Consider the following 20,193-nt stretch of genomic DNA (forward strand, 5'->3'; position numbering starts at 1 on the left):
CCCAGGACCACCAGCCCAGGAGTGATCCCCCCTCCCCCCATGAGCTGGGCTCTCCATCAATTACTAAGAAAATGCCCTACAGGCTTACCTCCTACATCTTAGGTAGGCATTTTCTCTGACTCAAGTTTGTGTCAAGTTGACATAAACTCCAAGACATAGTGGGGCGGTGGTGGTGCACGCCTTTCAGCATTCGGGAGGCAGAGGCAAGTGGATCTTTGTGAGTTCGAGGCCAGCCTGGTCTACAGAGCTAGCACCAGGAAAGCTAGGGCTACACAGAGAAATCCTGTCTTGAAAAAAAAAAAGGTAAAAACTTAGCAGACACAAGCTTGTATCCTATTTTGCTTACTCCTACAACTGTCTGGGTCTTTAAGACGCCAACAAAATTGAGAGCAGCTGTACCGCATTGATCTTTGGTGGCCCTAACCCTAGGTCCCTGGTGTTAAGTTGGGAACGTAGGCCCCTGCCCCTCGCATCTATCCCATCCCCCAGGCCTGGTCTGGACTTCAAATCCCAGCAGGCCAGGTCCTGACCCCTCCCCAGGGTATTTAAGTGATCCCCCCCCCAAAAAAAGAGAGGAACAAGTGGTTTCCCTTTCTTCCTCCTGGGAGTCGCATTCTTGCGGCTTCCTGGTTTCCCCCTTGGGGCCACCTGAGAGCTCAGATCTGCCATTTAAACCTGGATATTTCTTAATTTGGCTTGTTTTGATTTGGTTTGATTGGGGACTTTTGCGTTGTCAGGGAGCTAATATTAAGAAATATCCCTAACACCTGGTTCATGCAGAGAAAATACCGTGCTACTCAAAGCTCCTGTATCTCCAAGTTCACGTTCTTCAATCACTGTGAATCAGGACGGTTTTGTTTCCTTTGAGCCAGGGTCTCGCCGGACCTTGAACTTCTGATTTTCTTGACTCTACCTCCCAAGTGCTGACGTGACAGGCATGCACCCATCATGTCGGGTTTGTGAGGTTCTGAGGATGGAACTCCAGGCCTTGTGCATCTGTTGCTAGGTAAGCAATCCTACCATCTAAGTCAGCTTCATCCTCAGCCCTCTCTCAGGAATTTAAACGCCTTTCCATGACAAGTTCGAGACAGCTTGGATGCTGTTTGAACATACATAAGTGAACCAACCCTCAAAACCTGTGCTGTGAACACCCACGCGGCCCTGGGAAACAATCCCCAGGAACTGGCAGGGGGCCCTACTGAGGATGGGCCGGGTGGTCGAGGGTATAGGTGTCTTACAGAACAGGCGCCACCCACGATCGCTGCTGCCAGCGGCCCTAGTCAAAGGGGCTTGACTGCACTTGAGGCCACCAACCCAGGTCACACCGCTTTGCGGTCACGCTCAGAGCCCCTTGGCGGTTCCAGTCTCTCACTGTCCCCGATGGATCTATGTGGAGCAGAGCAGCAGAGCCTCAGAACCTGCCTCCGACGCCAACAGCTCCCTTGCCGCACAAGCGCTCTAGCAAGCAAAGGACAACCCAGCCCGGCAGTCTACTGGGCACGCGCGGGTTTGACGCTTCGTTAAACCCCCCTCGCGGCTGTTTCCATCGGCGCGCAGGCGCACTAAGCAGCCTCAGCAGGGCCCGGAGGCGGGCGTAAGGGGGAGGGGCGGAGCGAGCCGGAGCCTGCGGCTGCGCACTCGCAAGCCCCGCCCCTCGGACTCGCCTATGGAGCCTCGACGCTGAGCCGTGGAAACAGCCTAGCTCAGCCTCCAAGTTGAGTTTCCCGAGTTGCTGCTGGCCGCGGACGCCACTGTCCCACCATGGCGTCTGCTGCTCTCGGCCTGACGCCGCGCTGGCTGATGCTCCTCAGCGCCGCGCTGCTGCTGCTGCTTCTGCCCGCAGCCTCCGCGCAGCAACCTTCGGCAATGAGTAAGGCCCGGGGGGTGTCCAGGGAACCTGGGGGTCGGGGAGGATGGCCGCTGGGTCGGCTCCAGGGCGGAGCCCAGCCCGCGGGCTTTGAGTCCTCGGCGCTCACGCCCTCCCTCGGAGCTGCGGGCGCGGCGGCCGTCGCTGGAGTTACGTCGTGCCCTAAGGCACGGAAAGACAGGCCCAGTCGGAACCGAAGCTTCGGCACCTGCTCAGCGGCTGGCTGGTTGGGCTTCCACTCGGCGGGCATCTGTGTTCCTGCCTGTGTCAGGTGCTGGGGCCCGCCACTTTGAGGAGCTGAAGTCTTGCACAATGCCTGACTCTAGCCCAGCACTGTTTCTTTTGGGGGAAATCGGGCAGCTGGCAGGTTGTGCCAAGGCCTGGAGATGAGAGCCTTGACTTGGTCAGCTTCCTGACCTTTATGGCGAGGGCTGATGGGGCCCAGCTAGGGAGGGAGAGTATTTTTCTCGACCGTGTTAGTTCAGGCTCTCTCAAGGTGTCTTTAGGCTCTAGCCTGGCACGGTGTGTTTTCTCTTGGTGACCTTTTGCGTGTTGTGGCAGCTCTGTTTAAGTTTCTTATCTGCTCTCAGGTGTGCCCAGGGTCTGTGACTGCCGCATTCCGGGGAACTTGGGGCTAAATTCCCCAGTGAGGACTTCACAGCAGGCAGAATGCTGGAGAACCCATGCAGGAACAGGACCCCCTTTTCAGTGGCTCTGGTCTGCTGCTGTGGTGGACCGCTCTCGTGAGGAGAGCACCCACATCCTCCATATCTTGCCACAAGACATGTGTTAGGTGTGAGATTTCTACGACTTGACTTTCTATAGGAAGATGCTTAATGAAAACAATCTCTCTTTACGAGGGTATTGCATACATTATAGAATACATCAAAGCGCCCCCAACTCACCTTTGTGTTGTTGTCTGAGACAGGGCCTCCCTAGTAGACCAGGATGGCCTTGAACTCACAGGTGTTTGCCTGCAGTGCCTCCCAAGGACTGAGATGAAAGTTGTGTGCCACCTTGCCTGGCAAAACTCACCTTTTTAATATTTTTGTGTGCTTCGTTGCTGGGTGGACATCCGGACTTGCAACGGATCCTTAGAGGGAAATGCAGGAAGTTGAGGACACTTGGATAGGGCTTCTGGACCCTCCCTATTGGTGTGTGGAGTCATTATCTCAGCTTGGTCTTGGGGAAAACAGCCCCTAAAAGGACTGCAGTTGTCACCCTCCACAGGGACACTCAGGCACAGCGGTGGCTGGTGCAGGTCACCTGGTCCTTACTGAACTCAGTCTACAGAGGAATCTGCAGCTCCCCTCCCTCTCTCCCTGAGGAACCTGCCTGCCTGAGCTGTACTGAATGCTACTATATCCGTGCCTTTTGGGGCGCCCTGCCCCTCCTCCTCTCCTTTTCTCCTCCAACAGTGAGGTGGCCAGGACTACTTTGTCTTAAGTGTAACTCCCCTGACACGACAGTAGAGGTGCTCTCTGAGTCCTGTCACTAGAGTGGGCCTTGAACCCTTCAAGCTTTATTCTTCTCGGGGGCACAGAAGACGGACGGCAGCATGAGCCCTTCTGGGCCACAGGTTTATGATAAACAATGTTTGCTTCCTTAGTTTTCATCCTCTCTCTGCACGTGGGTGTGCCCTTTTGTCCTGAATACCGTAGTTGACTCACCCGAAACGTCAGGGTTTCAGGTAAACTCAGAATAAATGAGTCACTATTTATTATCTTCCCATTTAATTATTAAAGTGAGTGAGCCCGAAAGTCTTGAGAATTGAGTAAATGGCACCTAAACTGGACTCTTAATTCATAATGCCTCAGAGTCCGGATGTTCAAGAATCAGCACTGAGTGAGCTGCAAGGATACTGTTCTTATCTCCGGCATGTGGTTGGCTGTGTCCTGTGATGGGCTAAGAAATACTGTGGGTGCCCCCCCCACCCCGCTGCCCGAAATGTGAGCTGGGGGGCAGCAGATTGCCAGTGTTTCCTACCTAACCACATGAGTCTGCGACTTCAGCCAGGATGCCTGCCGCTTATGCTTTCTGGGGAGGAGGAAGGCTGGCCCGTGGGGATTTAGATTTCCTGGTTAGTAATGGAGAGGGCGGCCAGAGCTCAGGATGTGTTCCTTGGAGCTCAGCTCTTTCAGTTCTCGAAAGTGTGGTTACCAGAATATCCCGTCACAGAGATCCAGACCTCGGCATTACTGGGCCGCCGGCCGTGTCAGCTGATAGGAAGCCAGGCCAGCCTTTCTCGTGGGTGACTTTGAAAAAGAGCTGAAGAGTGGTTGTGTTTGACACACCCTCAGCTGTCACCAGAATGAGAAAGATCTCAGTGGGGGGTGTGTGTGGGAGAGCTGAGGGGGCGGTACAGTGAGCTCATGGATGGTACAGCTCTCCTGAGTGACTGCATGTTTGCTGACCACACCCTCCCTCTCTGTGTTCGTGAGTGTCTTTCTTATCATAAAATATCTAGTAATTAAACATTTCTTGCAAATTATAATCTTACAGCTTGTTACTAATTTGACCAAATCATGGGAGTAAGTGGTTGAGGTGGCTTGTGCCCCTAAATTCTTCAGAAGCAGTTCCTCCTAAGAATGAGGCTATTCTCTGCTCAGCTAGAGCATAGTTGCCAAAGCTGCGGTGTTAAAATGGGACTCAGACACTTGGTTTACTGCACAATCCACCCACAGCTTTATCAGTTTGTCCAAGGAGGTCCTTCCTTTTCTGCTTGACCTCTGAACCTAGAGTCATCTTAAGTTCCAGCTTTACATTTTGAGCTCCTCCATTTCCTCTAAGCTCCTCGGTTCAGCTTTGTCTTCAGAAAGCCCGTTCATGGAGCACCCAAGTTTGGTGCTGCCCTCTCTTTTTCCTTTTTCTTTTTTCCTTCAAGTCATAGTCTCAACTGTGTAACTCTGGCTGCCCTGGAACTTGCTGGCCTCGAACTCCAGAGATCCCCCTGCCTCTGCCTCCTGAGTGCTGAGAATAAAGGTGTGTGCCACTGTGCCCCGCTTCTTGTCTTTCTAGTCAGGATCTACAAAGTCTACGATCAGAGCTAGGATCGAGTGAATAGTAGCGCCCAACTGTCTCTCGGGTTTGTCCCGAGACGGGGGAGCCCAGGAGCTACCCTACAGTGGCTGCTTGTGTTCCCACCACTTAGGGTTTGTGTGTGTGTGTGTGTGTGTGTGTGTGTTTCTCGAGACAGGGATTCTCTGTAGCTTTGGAGCCTGTCCTGGAACTAGCTCTTGTAGACCAGGTTGGCTTCAAACTCACAGAGTTCTGCCTACCTCTGCCTTTTGTGTGCTGGGATAAAAGGCGTGCGCCACTTAATTTTATCACCGTGTTTTGCTGATAGTCCTGTGCCATTACCCGCTTAGGTGCAGCCTTTTCTGAGTGTAGCTCCAGGTTGGTGGCAGACCACCAGAGCACAAGTATTGTCTTGGTTTCCTTCTGTCTTTTGGAGGCAGGATCTCTGTGTAACCCACACTAACCTGGACCTCTGGAACCCCAGGCCTCAACGGGCTTACAGGTCTGCTCCACACCAGTTTTTCCCTTTGAGAAAATTTTCTCCTGTGAAATTAGAAAGCTTAAACATACCCCTGGATAAGTCTCCTCATGTAGCCGGCTACCGTGAATGCAGACTCTCCTAGCAAACAGCCCCCAGAAGCGCCTGTTCTCACCCCAGTGGGCGGGTTCTCGCGTAGAAGTGCTTGGCTTTGGGAGGTGATCTTTGGAATGGGGCTTCTTCCATCCTACGTGCTGTTGCTCAGTTTCATTTATTTCACTTTTCTTTATGGCTTGAAGTTGCTCCACTGTGTATAGACTCCAGTCCGTCTGTCCATCCTTCTAGGAGTGAACATCTGGCTGTTTCCAGTCGGTCACTGTGGATAGAGTTGCGGTGAGCAGGCCTGCACAGGGCTGTCTTCGGGTGTGTCTTCTGATGTCCTGAATAAGATACCTCGAATGCGCTTGCTAGCCGTGGGAGTGGCCATTTCTAAGAATGGCTAGGCAACTCCAAATGTGCATTTTTGTTGCTGTGTTCCTGGTCCTCTCCCTAAACTCAGCCTTTCTTACGCATTCTTTTCCTTGCAGTTTTAATTTGCATTTCCCTGGCAACCAGTGATTCCAGTGCAGTGCTCCTTCTAAAGTGTGCTCATCTTAAGGATGATGGGAAGAAGTAGTGGCCAGGTTGGAGAGCATGAGAGATACTTGTTTGATACACTACTTCTGTACCTTTGATTTGCTTGAGCTCCAGGGCTGATAGCTATATAGACTTTGGCCCTTTCCTGCAAACAGTGCTGTGGGTGCTGACTGTGTGCCCCAGGTGCTCTGCATGCCTAGAGCAGGCTGATACCACCCGGCTTCTTGGGTTTGGGGAGTGTGGTCCTGTCTGGGGAAGCATGCCCCAGGATCCTGAAATCTAGAGGTAAGTTTGTGAGCTTGACTCTGCCTCCAGGCGTGTTCCCTTCCAACCATGGCTGCCTGCTCACAAGCATGCTGATGGCAGAAGGTCTCAGCATGTCAATGGTTGCATAGTTTTATAGCTCTTCTATGGGGGAGAGCTGTAACACAGGGCTGCTTGTGTTTGGAATCTTCCTTCCTAGAAGAGTCTTTGCAGGGAGAGCTGTGGAGTGGCTCTTGTGGTGACTGGCTTGCACAGGAGTAAGTTGGGTGCCATGAAGCAGGCCGGTACCAGCAGAGTCTTGATCATTCCTGGCAGAGGTTCAGAGCACCAGTGTCTTCTCTGCCCTTCAGTGATTGATACCTTTGTCTCTCCTGGCAGGTTGTTCTGTGTACACAAACAAATCCTGTGAAGAGTGCCTCAGGAATGTCTCGGTAAGTAGTGCGGTCAGACCCATGCCCTCGAGTCCATGTGTGTTGGAAGCATGCTGTCATTTGAGAATTGTTAGGTTCTGTACACGGTGGTGGTTAAGTCCTATTCCAGCTTCTCTCAGGCATCCAAAGCCTTCTCATGAATGGTGCAGGCTCCATCCAGCACAGCCAGTATCCATGACTTGGGTAGGCAGTGTGGAGGATACACCCTTCCTGGAGCTGCTTGGGACAGCTGGACAAGAACATCTAATATGTTGGCGTTTGATGACTGGGACTTCTTGCCTCTGACTAGGTCTTCTCTAGAGGGTTGCCCAACCTTAATGACCTGTTGGGGGCTGAGGTAACAACTTATACAATGACAGGCACTTGACAAGCAAGCACAGGGCTTGAATGCACACTCAGGAGCCCACATTCTTCTTCCTTCATGTGTATAGTGCTATAGGGTCATTTTTAGTCCATGAGAGAGCTCCAGGCCGTGTGGTCCCCGGGAAGACTGAGCCAGCATGTTTGCTCTTTGTCCCGTTCTTTAATTCCCATGTGCCCTCCAGTTAGAAGGTAGCTGCTATTCTGGAGCAGAGTCCCCTAATCTTCTACCCTGTGAAGTGGCCTAGGAGTCACTCATGAGGGTGCCTGCTTGTGGCTTATCCTGGGTTTTGGTGGGACAGGCATTCATCTGCGCTTCTGGGATAGGCAGACCAGCAATGGGGAAATGGCTTCACAGCGGAGATCTCTAGATATCTTTTGAGGGGGCTCAGCTTCCCTAGCGTGACGGTCAGCTCTTTGGCCAGTCTGGAAGGCTCCTCTGTGCTGCTCCCTGAGGGTGAGGAGTCGGCTTAGGCACGTTTAGCCCAGTGCTGTGTAGCTCGCCTTGGGAACTCTCAGGGAGGAACAGAAGTGGAACAGCAGTTGATTAGAAAACAGCCCTCAGAGGCTTCCCCCTGGGGACTCCAGGGGGCCTTCATGGCATCCTAGGGCTGCGCAGTTGAGTGTTCCTCCCTGACGGTGGATTAAGGACAACCCAGGTCAGAGTGGTGTTTCTTCTTGGCTTTCTCCATAGGACAGTGGGAGCACCTTAAAGCAGCAGTACCCAAATAACCAATAAAAGTGTTCTGAAAAAATGAAGAGCAGCAGCTTTTTAAAGTGATAGTAGTGCAGATCTGAGATGAGTCTTGTTACTTTGTGAGACTCCAGTGGGCAGTAGGATCTGCTGACAAAAATACGCAGCTGCTCCTGCTTCAGGACTGACATTGGTACTGCTGAACCTACTCGCCCAGGTGCTAGTGGTTCTTGACTCTTTTTAGGATCTGGTTTTTCCTTTAGGAGACTATTTCAGCCATAAAAGATAGCTTATTGTTGTACTAGCCTTATAACCTCATTACCCTGAGTTGTGTATGGCGAGGACAGAGTCCAGAGAGGGACCTGCCCAGGTCACAGTGAGTTGCTCTAGTCGGGTAGAGCCTGAACCCAGACAAGGTGGAGAAGGCTAGCCCAGGCCCAAGGGCCTGCCTGGAGACAGGGTTCTGGGAAGGGATAGGCCCCTGTAGGCCTTCAGAGGACCAGTGGGTTAGAGAGAGGCTGTGCCATTTCTTGATGCTGTTAAGTTGTTGGTGGGCCTCTTATTTAGTTAAGAGTAGAACAACATGCCTTGCAAGTGCTGTGTTCTCATTGGAGCTTGGAAGATCAGACCTTATGACTTGAGCCCTTTTTAAAGTGGAAGAGTAACCAGAAATAATGCGGGACAGAACCACCACTGGGATGGGAGATGTTTTCCTTAGCAGGATCTGCAGGATTCTGCTGCTGTTTGCCATGCAGTGCCAGGACACTGAATGCCCAGTGGGCATTGTACAGTAGCCCAGCATATGCTTTGATGTTAGTAGATGTTACTCCAAACTGAGACTCAAACTTGGTCCTTAATCTTGCTGAAGATCCAGTGACATGCTTACTCTGAAGATGTGTGATCAGGAAGATGTCCTCTTGGCTCCGGCAGGGCCAGTGCTCTTGACAGCGGAATTCCTTTTCCCTGTGATGTGTCTGGTCTCTCTAAGGACACCTTCCTAGGTCATCTGTGCTGTTCGCCAACTGTCCTTAGCCCTGTCTAGTACTGTGTGGTGGGTGTTGTGGGTCCTGCACTGAGTTCTGACATGAGCTGGTGAGGCAGGACTGTCTCACTTCCGTTCCCACCCCGATGTTCAAGGGCCTTAGACAGGAGCCCCTGGAGGTTCTCCCTGCTCTCATCCTTGGTTGCATCATCCTCAGAAGCGGACACTTAGTGCAGTGTAAAGATGGAGGTCCAGGACCTCCTACGGTAGTGGCTCCCCTGTGTCGTGTCATCTGTTCAGCAAATCCCGAAGGAGCACCTACCTACTGGATGCTCAGCTTTCCCTGCCTGTGTCTCTGGGTGCACAGTGAAGGCTACAGTTATCTGCCCTCCGGCACGTGGTGGGAAGTGCACTGTGCCGCGTGAGGAGGCATGCTGTGGGAGGAAGCAGCAGTGTTGTTGTTGGAACAGTGGGGACCTGGGTGACTGGTGGCCTGGCAGCTTTCAGGACTGTGTGGCTCTGTACAGTGGACGAGGATACCAGCCACTGTGTTGGACAGTGACCAAAGGGCAACACGGATGAGTGGGAGTATTTTTTTGGATGATGCATGCTTTAGATCCATCCATGCTAGAAATGGTGGCATGGGTAGCACTGGAGGCAGGGAGGTGGTCTTGCCCTGGGATGAAGGGTCTTCTGATGCTGGTTTCTTTCAGTGTCTGTGGTGCAACGAGAACAAGGCCTGCTTGGACTACCCGGTGAGAAAAATCTTGCCCCCTGCTTCTCTCTGTAAACTGAGTTCTGCTCGCTGGGGCGTGTGCTGGGGTAAGTTGTTTTCATTTACTTCTTGCAAAATCAGTGGGTTTTGGTGATTCTGGGACTTTTGCTCAATCAGCACAAGTTACTAGGAAGTTATGTCCTGTGACTTCCATGGGAAGAAGCAAGGGGACCTGTGGTGGTTCCCATAGAATCAGTCATTAGCCACAGCACTGCACAACCGACATTGTGGGAGGTGGAGAGAGGGTACGTGTAAAGCCTGTTTTTATGTTCCTGAGTATGATATGGCACCTGGGAGCCTGTGTGGGTCCCCGTGAGCCAGTAATCCCCAACCAAGGACCCTGTTAGCCCAGACACTGTCTGTGTGTTTGTGTCTGTGTTGGTCATTTTCTTCCTTGAAGGACATTAGCCCTGTGTGGTTCTGCTTGCCCTTTAAGTACATTTGTGCTGTACTTTGCTGCCTGGAACTCATTTTCCTGTAGTGAACTGTTTAACTTTGGTGGTGGTTAGGTTTGGGACTGAACAGACCTCTCTCACATAGTGAAGGAGCTGGTGTTTCTCCGAGCACTGGGATAAGGGGGTTGTTGATGGTTCTTCGTATGTTTGCATCATGGATCCTCTGCCCCTTACATCTTGTTCAGTTATCTTTAAAACAAACAAACTTTAGGAAAAACAAAACAAAACGAAAAACCAGGTAGTGGAGGTACACACCTTTACTCCCAGCACTCGGGAGGCAGAGGCAGGCAGGGAGGCTGAGGCAGGCAGATCTCATGAATTTGAGGCCAAGCCTGGCCTACAAAGTGAGTTCCCAGACAGCCAGGGCTGTTAAACAGAGAAACCTTGTATTGAAAAAGAAAACAACAAAAAAAGACTACAGGCTCAGAATCCTGTCAACTTCTACACAAAACAACTTGGCTGCTGTAAAAGCCCAGAGACTTCAGAAAACAAGTGCTGACAGCCGTGTCTGTGCTGTCTCTGTTGTCCAAGCACCATCCCGTCTGTCCTGGCACAGTAAAGCCTCTGAGGTCTCAGCACTGCCCACCACTGCCTCCTGGTAGTGCTCCTTCCTGGACCGGGAGTGTTGGCTCTGGAGCACCCATTGCCACACAGGCATCTCCCATCAGTGTGTGAATTCCAGAGTACCTTCTGGTCTGTGGGTTCTCAGAGGAACAAGGGGTTCAATTCTAGAGCTTCTGGAAGTGGTCCCCTCCCCAGGTTCTGGGGTGGCCTTCGCAGAAGGAAGTCCTGCTTCGTGCCGCTTTCTCCGTCTCCCCGATGAGACTTCCCAGCCTGAACTGTTTGCCCTTATTACAGCAATGTGACCTCATGTATTCGCATCCCTCCAAGCATTAGGGGCCTCTGCCTGCTTCAGGTCCTTTTCGCACAGTGGGTGTTTGCCTGTTTGACCTTTGACTCATGGGGTGGTGTGTGGAGAACTGTGAGCGTTTGCTCTGACTGATGCGGAAGGTGTGGAGCTGTGTCAGGTGGTGGGTGTTCCTGATAGCTGTCTCGTGCAGTGCAGGCCCCTCCCAGGTGACGGGCGGCTAAGTGGCACTCCCCGCACAGGACAGATGAAGTTGCCGGTAGCTCGCCAGCATGTGTCATCACCGCATGCTGCCAACAGCGTAGGCTGGCGCCTGTGGGAGGCAGCCATGTACTGGCAGGAGAGCAAGCAGGTCTGTCTCTGAGCCAGCGGGCACACCATGGCTTACTCTGAGGGACTGACGCCTGCTACGTGCGAATATGAGCAGTTGTGCCTGGTCTTGTGATAGGGGGTTGTGGGACAGGGTCCATAATCCCCTGAGCTGAGTAGCATGTGAGTTTGGGCCACTTAGCCTCTGTGTCACCATAGGTCCAAGTGGCTTGTCATGATTGTAGGCTTGCACCGTGAACAGCCAGTTCTTACAAATACCTTTAGAATCATTGCTTTCCTCCTATAGGAGAATTGTATCATCTTTATTCAGGGTTTTAATCATAGTGACTTGAAGTGTTCTGTGCATTTGCGGAAAAATGAAGTCTTTACATGTTGGTCTTTTGTATTGAACAAGATGTCACTCATTCCCGCCAGGCCATGTTTGCACATGAGTAGAAGCTGCTGAGTTTCCCTGTGGGGTTAGCAGAGGTGCTCACAGACGACTTTCCCATCATGACAGGATTTCTGTTTCATCTGTAACTGACTTGAGTTGCTTGTCAGAGCTGTGGGAGTAGATTGGACTTAGTTAGATCTAGCTGTCTTAATGTTCTCATTTTTAGCTTGACTTTTACAGAATTCTATAGTCAAAAACTGTTCCACCTGCTCACGCCGACGAAGTCTCCTTTCTAACCACACAAGTTGCTCCCTTTTGCCCTTCTGCACTTAGAGGCTATGCACGGGCAGACAGAACACAGGGTTGAGAGTCAAAGGCACCTGAGCACTTGGCGCACCCATTTCTGATTTTAACATGCTTAGAAGCTGAAGTGGAGCCTGGCGGATGAGCACAGCCCCTGTGCTGAGGGAGCCCTGGAGCTGGCTCTCGGCCTCCCTCCTCCTGCCCCCAGCTGTGTGTGTAACACATCTCAGGCTGCCAGCAGCCCTGCGGCTAGGGACTTTGCTTGTGAAGTGCCTTGTTGCAGAGTTGAGCCGGGTGACTGGGACATGTTGGCAGGTGCAGTGCAGGGCTCCTGAACTGGCTCTTCTTTGAGTGGACTAGCAGAAAAGCCTTGACTGTTTCTTATTTTTTCGGTCTTTTGAGACACAGTTTCTCTGTGTAGCCCTGGCTGTCCTGGAACTCCCTCTGTAGACCAGCCTGGCCTCGAACTCAGTGATCTGCCTGCCTCTGCCTTGAGTGCTGGGATTAAAGGCAAGCAGTAGCACACCCAACCCAATTTCTTTGACTGGTTTCCATTTAAAGATCTTGAAGAGAAATTCAGAAGAACCATAACCTTTATTTTCAGTTTGTATCGGTTCCTGAAGGCTGGCTGTACCAGCTCGTCACATCAGTGAGTGGCACTGATGAGCCATTTTCCTACCAGGGCACCTGTGATGCTTGGATGCACATGTTGGTAGTCTGGGCACTTCCCCTTCTGTAGGTGACTCTGAGGAGTCAGGAGGTCTTGGGAACAGACAGGTGACATTTTTCCTTCTTTTCGTCTTAAGTAGGGAAAAGGATTGTCTTGTCTCAGTTTGTTGTGGTTAATCTAGAAGTGTTAAGTTGTAGACACTGGCTGACAGGAGCCACGTGCCCACGTGTTTAGGACTGCTCCTGTAATAAGAAGTGGTATCCTTGGGGGTGGAAGCAGAGTGTATGTGCTGAGGTTTCAACTCTCTGCCTGGACTTCCAGTGAACTTCGAGGCCTTGATCATCACCATGTCAGTGCTTGGGGGCTCTGTGCTCCTGGGTATTACTGTGTGCTGCTGCTGCTGCTGCCGCAGCCGGAAGAGGAGCCGGAAGCCAGACAAGAGCGATGAGCGGGCCATGAGAGAGCAGGAGGAGAGGAGAGTACGGCAGGAGGAGAGGTGAGACTGGGCTTGTTGCTCGGGAGCTTGCCTCTGAATTTGCAGCAAGGAGGCCATGGGAAGCAACAGTTATGAGTCCTATGCTTTCTCCATTGCTAGAGAGGTAGCATGTGTTTGTTGTCTAACATTTTCTGGGCTGTAGTTAAAAGGGAAGCTGGTAGGAGTCTTGTGGGATTGAAGGCTCTGTCTCTGATTGCAGGCTGCCTGGCCTTCCTCTTATACTGATAGGGAGACTGGCAGAGCCTGTGCCAGTCTTGAGTATTACCATTCCTGCCCCAGCCCCAGCCCCAGCCCCAGCCCCAGCCCCAGCCCCAGCCCCTAGTGATGAAGTAACCTGACTGCTCATATAGACACTGGCTTGTGCCCATTAGTTCCCGGAGCTCTGAATTCTCCCAATATGTGCTGGAGCCTCGTGCAGCCCTTGGAGGCAGTGATGATCATACTCTCAGCTCTGAATCGGGTACCTCTAAGCAAATGTTAACAGTTGCTTTTTCCTGGTAACGCATTTTCTTTATGAGAACTTTAAAAGATCACAGTATTAGACATTTAAATTCAGTTTTTGGTTTCTTTTTTGGGAGTGTCTCACTTCATAGCCCAGCCTGGTCTTGAACTCTGCATCCTCCTGTCTCAGTCTTGTGGGTGCTGGGATAACAAGTGGTTACCACCATGTCCAGTTAGAATTAGTTTATGGGAGAGAATGGAAGGGCCATTAGAGCAGCCTCGGAAGACTGGCTTTGCAGTCACCCTGCTTGCTGGTCAAGTGGTAGGTGTGGCCTGGTGGCCGCATTCATCTCCACTTTGTTTTGGAGGAGCTTGTAGAAAGTGCTGCAGGAGCTCCAGCCTCTGCTAGAGGAAGCAAAAGCTTGGGAGTTTGCAGTGACCTTGCTTGTCTGTCATAATTTGATGCTACTCGGTTTTTCTGTATTTTTTAGGAGAGCAGAGATGAAGTCAAGACACGATGAAATCAGGAAGAAATACGGTAAGAATGAGAATTGTCTCTCTTGACTGGTTGGGATCTGGGCAGCTGCCATTTTTCCAGAGAACTCCTTCGCTGAAGACAGCAGCTGTGCAGTTCCCAGGGTGCCACTAAAGACTGATTGTACTGAGTGCCCGAAAGGAGGAAGGCTCTGAAAGTTTTTTATCGCAGCCACACTTTTTCTTTGGCACTCATGGGGAATAAAAACTTTAGGACAGGTGTTTGTATCTGTTTGTCCATTTGCCTTAAAATGGGGTCTGCCTGTGTAACTAGCCTTGGCTCTGTGAGTTTCTGGGCTGTCTCTGCGGCCCTTTCCCTGTGCGTGTCTCTTCTCCTTGTCTTCTGATGGGGTCAGACCACCAGACTGGCCTTTATCAGAACTGGCTGAGACTGAGGCATGCCATTCCTCCCTTGCTGCTTTCTGACTGTGTCATCTTATTTGGAGAGACTCTGGGAGTGACCAGGAACCAAGTGTAAGCCTGAGCCTGTGTGGTTCACTTAAAGTGAGTCAGAAACTCAGCACGAAGGGTAGTCCCTGTCTCCAGCGTCACACACTAGTCTGTCACTGGTCCTGGTTGGTTGCTGTTCCCAGCTGGTTCTCAGCTGGTTTTAAAGCTCAGAAACGGTACTAGAGCTTTCTGCCTAGACTTCTTGGCCGCGGAGGTTGGGTGCTCTGGAAGCTGACCCCTCACCCACTTAGATGTGGGACCATTGGGCTGTGTGAAGGCACCAACTGTGAACCCACTTTTCTGACCTTGAACTGCAGGATTTCTCTGTGTAGCCCTGGCTGTCCTGGAACTCCCTCTGTAGACCAGGCTGGCCTCGAACACGAAGAGATCTGCCTGCCTCTGCCTCCTGAGTGCTGGGATTAAAGCGTGTGTCACTACCACCCAGCTTGAATCACTATCTTAACAGGAGAAATCCAATGGAGAAAATTAGAAATTCTTTCCCAAAAATAGGCATTAAAGTTATTTCATTCATTTACATATGTGTGTGCATGCAAGTGTACAAACGTGCAATCATGCACATAAGAAGGCCAGGGGACCACTTCTGGAACTGGTTCTCTCCTGCCGTATGGGTCCTGTGGTCTTCAGGCTTGGTGGCAGGGGTTTTATCTACTCAACCCATCTCACCAACTTCTAAGAAATACAATTTTGGGGTCATTGTTTATATAAAGGAGATAGCATATTTGTGATGCTTTAGGATCTTACCCACTGGGAACATGATTATACCACAGTGTGTGTTAGCTGAGGCAAAATGCCGGAGTTAAACATCTATAGGGAGGAAGGCTGTGTTTTGGCTCACAGTGTCCTACGTTTCTGTTCAGGGGTCCACTGCCGTGGGCCTGTGGTGGGGCAGAGCTTGGCAGAGGAAAGCTGCTCACCTATGACAGCCATGACAGTTTGAGGAGACAGCAGCCTGAACAAAGAGAACCCTTTAAGGACCTATGTGCTCCAGCTAGGTCCTGTCTCCCGAGACTGCAGTCAGTTTAAGAATCTATGAGTGGAAGCCAGGCATGGTAGCACATGCCTTCAATGCCAGCACTCAAAGCAGAAACAAGTAGATCACTTAAGACTTAGAGACTAGCCTGGTTTACACAGTAAGTTCCTGACCAGCCAAGGCTATGTACTGAGACCCTGTCTCAAAACAAACAACAAACAGAAAAGAATCCATGAATGGATGAACCCTTTGATTAACTTGGAAGTTATGATCTATCACAGAGCTCACATCTGAACATCTGCTTCATTGACTAAAAGATGACTTAATGTCTAAGTCATGATACCAGGGAGTTTCTGTTATTTGGGGAGATGGTATAGCAGAATCCACTTGCCCCAGTACAGCACGGCCTCTCTGGGTTTGAGTTGTTCAGATATTAAATATGCAAGTCTTTGGTCCCCTTCTGGGGGCTGTAACAGTCCCATTGCCGCTGCTGTCAGGACCTGGTCACGCTATGCACTGGGAACTGAGGAAGTACTGTAGCTGGTGGGGCCTTCTTCCTCATTGCTCCTGCTTCAGGCTCTGCATGCTGTGGCCTAGGCTTGGATTTGGGCTTCTCTGATATCAAAAGATGTCACTTGACCCTGGCTAGCCCTTGTCTCCTTTCTGTTGATTTCTGTCCTGCTGTCTTGGTCTTGCTTCATCTTTGTGTCCATGGGTTCTGGGTGAGTATGGAACATAGAGATACTAGTGTCTCTATCCTAACTAACAAAGAGCTAGTAGGTAGATTACTGCACTGGCTCGGGACAGTCTTGTCATACAAGTACGGTGTGGGGGCTGGACAGTAAGGGCAAAGACTGAGAGACTGCAGAGTGGTAGAGACGGATGAAAATAAGTGAGGGGGTAGAAATAAAAAGAGTGGTGGGTACTACAGATTGATGCTTAAATTCATGTTTTGTCTTAGGCCTACTTTAAGTCTTGATGTCAGCTTGATGGTGTGTGTTCTTTTTATAGTCTTAGTTCTCCAAGCACAAGCTGTGGTAAGAAACACATGCAGAGCTGGGCAGTGGTGGTGCACGCCTTTAATCCCAGCACTCAGGAGGCAGAGGCAGGAGGATCTCTGTGAGTTCGAGGCCAATCTGGTCTACAAGAGCTAGTTCCAGAACAAGCTCCAAAGCTACAGAGAAACCCTGTCTCGAAAAACCAAAAAGGAAGGAGAGAGGGAGGGAGGGAGGGAGGAAGGAAGGAAGGAAGACAGACAGACAGACAGACAGACAGACATGCAGGAACTTCCCTGACTTCCTCTGACCTCAGCTGTGGATTGTTGTTTCTCAGGAGCTGTTAGGATTTCTGTTCCTGACGGATTTTACTTAAGTTTTAAAGTCACGTGTGGCTCAGCTTCAGTGATGGTCAAGGATAGTGTGGGAGCCTGCTTAGCACTGAAGTTAAGTTTTGAGGTAAACTTAGCTGAGGTCACTGCTCTTCCTGCTGGTTGTTTTGCAGGAGTGGGGCTCGCAGTTTGTTTCCTTTTGTCTTTTTCTTTATTTGGTTTGAGTTTTTGAGACCAGGTTCTGCTATGTAACTCTGCAGCCTGGAACTCTACTGATAGAACAGGTTGGCCTCTAACTCACTGGTCTTTGCCTCCTGAGTGCTGGGATTAAAGGTGTACAAGCCCAGCCTTTTGGTTTGTTTTTGTCTTTTAGTTTCTTGTTCTGTAACCCAGGCTGGCCTCAAACTCATGGCAGTCCTCCTGCAGTAGCTTCCCCAGTACTAGGATCGCGGAAACACATCGTTTTTGTGAGTTTTGTCTGTGGTGGAGTAGGTGAGGTTGTAAGTCACGTTTTTGTGTTTCTCCTTCAGGTCTGTTTAAAGAGCAGAACCCATATGAGAAGTTCTAGAGCAGCTGGCACACACTTGCGGCAGACCTTGCGGTTCCAGAGTTTTCTGGGAGTGCCATCCTCAGCATAGCCTGCGGAGACCTTACCACTACAGCCACCCATGACCTGAGTCATATGACCTGGCTCTTCCTTCCAGCCTCAGCACAGGCACCAGAGTGGCCTTGAGAGGACAGTCCTGCTCTTGTTCCCTCTATCTCTGTATGTAATCACCCAAGACTTAGTCTTGATGACGTCCCTTTTTGGGGGAGGAAATGTACTCAGGCCCCACACTTTTACAAAGCCTGAGCTGCTGACTGGCTGCCGAGTGGCCTTGCTATAAGATTCGCATTGCAACAAATGAAGTCATATTTACTTTGTTGGGGCAAGAATTGACCCACCATCCTTGCTTTCCCAAGGCTATGTTGTGACTGTAAGTCCATTTCTGTGACATGTCATTGCTTTAGTTTGGGTGACTTTTGGAAGACAATGTCTCCAGTAACACAGGAACATATAAGGTCTCTAGTCCCTCAGGAAACAGTCTTACCAAAACCTTTCATGAAAAGTCCAGGCCTCTTCTTGGATGGCATTTTTCAGCTGTCTCTAATAGATGGAGAACCTTTTCCCCCATGGGAAATCTGAGTTGTGAGTTCAGTTTGATCTTCCTGTGCATGCTGAGTCGCCTGCCTCAGGCTTCTCCTCTGTGGTGATGTGTGGAGTCACATGTCCTCAGAAGGGCTTTTGTGCAGATGTTGGACATTTTCCCCCTACCTGACAGGCTGCCCGGTTGGCCCTGTGTATATCATGGAGGTTGAACAGCTTGTCCACCGGTCAGCCCATTGTGGAAGCTGAGTATGTAGGACCCCAGCCTGTACTGCCTACCAGAAAAACTGCCTGAGCGGACATACACACCCACCTCACTTCACATCCTGCTTCCAGCCGTGTCTTGGCTCACTGTATCTGACACATCATCGTGAAGCTTGTCAGGGGACACAAGAGTCCCCATAATGCTCTCCACAGTGCACATTTCTCTGAAATCCAGTTGTGTCACAAGCTTGATGGCAGGGTAAGAAGGAAAGATACTCCCCCTAGGAAAGCAGCCACCAGCAGATGAGGTGACCTTACTGCAGGCTCCTTCATTCCTAGACACCTCACCCAGCAGTTCAGTAACCTTTTCAACTCTGTCACTCTGCCCAGGGTGACACCTCTCCCATCCAATTTTCAGAAACTAAGGGAATGACCTTTAGCGCTCTCTTTCTGCCTTGTTAGGCATCTGATGTAATTCGACGCATCATCAAACATTTAAATATTACAGCAGCCATTGAGATTTGCCTTTCTACTGTCAGCTGATAAAGGAGCCCTCCTCGCAGGCCTTGATGAGCGTTGTATAGTATGTAGCATGTATAAGTCATGCCTGTTAGGTTGCTGAGCTGATGATAGAGTCACCAGCTGCTAAATGCAGAGTATTTAATTCTCCAGTGTAGACATGCAGCAGGTGCCCGCCGGACTGCCCTGTGCCCGCCTCTGAGCAGCACGAAGAGCAGCCACAGCCCCGCACCTGAGACCACCACACCCAGTGCCTTACTTTTTAACCACTTTTCAATAAATGGTTGACTAAGACTGATTTCTTTCTCTCTGCTTTGTCTCAAGGGTGAGCTGGGGTGTGAGCTTTCCAGTTGAGTTAAATGGACTTGCCCTGTGAGCTGGGTACCATGCCCCACAGGGGCTGAGTAGGCCAGTCCTGGAGTGGTCAATACTCCTGCCCTCATTGTAGAAAGGTCCTCATTGTCACCCACCCTGTCCAGTCCCACCCCGACATGTTCAGCATTCTGCTTTTGTCTTGGTACAAAGACGTCAGAAGTTGCTCTGCATGGCTGTCACCGGGCACCCTCCCCTGGCGGGTAGCGCCTGGCTCCTTCAGCCCTGGTGTCTGAAGTGGAGAGGCTGCTGGTTGGGTGTCACTGAGTCTGGGTCCTCAGTCCCCGAGTTCACACTGGCTGCTTGAACCTGTTCTTTGTAGTAGAGGAGAAAGAGACACTCGGGGCTCAACTGGCTCCCAGGCTTTCAGGTTAACACCGGAGTACGGGACACCGGCCTGAAAGTCCAGGAACCAGAAGTAATGATTCTCCTGAAAGCTGCAGCAGAAAGGAGGCTGACAGCAGTCTGTCTGCTCAGGGCTCACGCTGCAGTAAGTCTGCCCTCTTGAGGCGTGTGCCTGTACAGACCTGTTTCCTGGGAAACAAGCCCTGGGACAGATGCACCCATGGAAGCTCCGGAGTGTCGACCTGCTGACAGCACTCTGCCCAGGCTGCATGACACAAGTGAGGACGGGTCACATCGCTGAGCAGGCAGGAGCCCACTCACCCAGTCTTGTTTGTAAGGAGCCGCCACAGTGCCAGCAGTCCTACAGCCTGGAGGTATACAAATCCTTTGATGCTGCCATCCAGGCCAGTGTGCTTGGGGCCTTGTTTTGCATTTCAGAGACTTGGTTCCCTGACCTGTCCTGTGGCCTTGGGCCCTAGCAGAATGGCATCAACCAATCAGCATTCGAGCCTCTCACCCTAGAAAAGCAGCTGCCTTTGGGTTTTTCGCTCTCTCTAATCTCTCTCTCTCTCTCTCTCTCTCTCTCTCTCTCTCTCTCTCTCATCCCTGCGCTCTCTCATCTCTCTCTCTGGCTTCCTGCTCTCTCTCTTCCTCTCTCCCTTGCTCTCCCTCTCTCTGTCTTTTCTCTCTCTTCCCTTCCCCCAATTTTCCTCAACCGAGTGGCTCCGAATAAAGACGTGATAAGGAAAGGAATCTCGATTTCGTGGCCGTTCATTCCTGCTGGTCAGGAAGTGCGCTGCACTTGTTGGGACCACAGAACAGAGTAATATGTAGATTACTCTGGGCAAATGATGTTTTTAGTA

At 51.0% G+C, this 20,193-nt stretch overlaps 1 protein-coding gene across 1 annotated transcript; it reads left to right on the forward strand.

Moving 5' to 3' along the window:
- The first annotated feature begins 1,669 nt into the window (after positions 1-1,669).
- On the forward strand, positions 1,670-18,911 carry Pttg1ip (PTTG1 interacting protein). Its single transcript, XM_048451386.3, has 6 exons — positions 1,670-1,870; positions 6,642-6,694; positions 9,444-9,552; positions 12,826-13,000; positions 13,933-13,979; positions 17,274-18,911. Exons 1-6 carry the CDS (start codon positions 1,762-1,764, stop codon positions 17,309-17,311), a joined length of 531 nt encoding a protein of 176 aa, XP_048307343.3. The 5' UTR covers positions 1,670-1,761; the 3' UTR covers positions 17,312-18,911.
- The last annotated feature ends 1,282 nt before the right edge of the window (positions 18,912-20,193 follow it).

Source organism: Myodes glareolus, chromosome 18 (genome assembly GCF_982192425.1).
Source record: "Myodes glareolus chromosome 18, mMyoGla1.1, whole genome shotgun sequence".
Classification (NCBI taxonomy): domain Eukaryota; kingdom Metazoa; phylum Chordata; class Mammalia; order Rodentia; family Cricetidae; genus Myodes; species Myodes glareolus.

Bases quoted from the DNA above. Each gene is read 5' to 3' on its own strand.
- Pttg1ip (XM_048451386.3), top strand. From the start codon at position 1,762: ATGGCGTCTGCTGCTCTCGGCCTGACGCCGCGCTGGCTGATGCTCCTC. The intron at 9,553-12,825 runs GTAAGTTGTTTT...CTGGACTTCCAG, and splicing joins TCGCTGGGGCGTGTGCTGGG to TGAACTTCGAGGCCTTGATC. The intron at 13,980-17,273 runs GTAAGAATGAGA...TTTCTCCTTCAG, and splicing joins TGAAATCAGGAAGAAATACG to GTCTGTTTAAAGAGCAGAAC.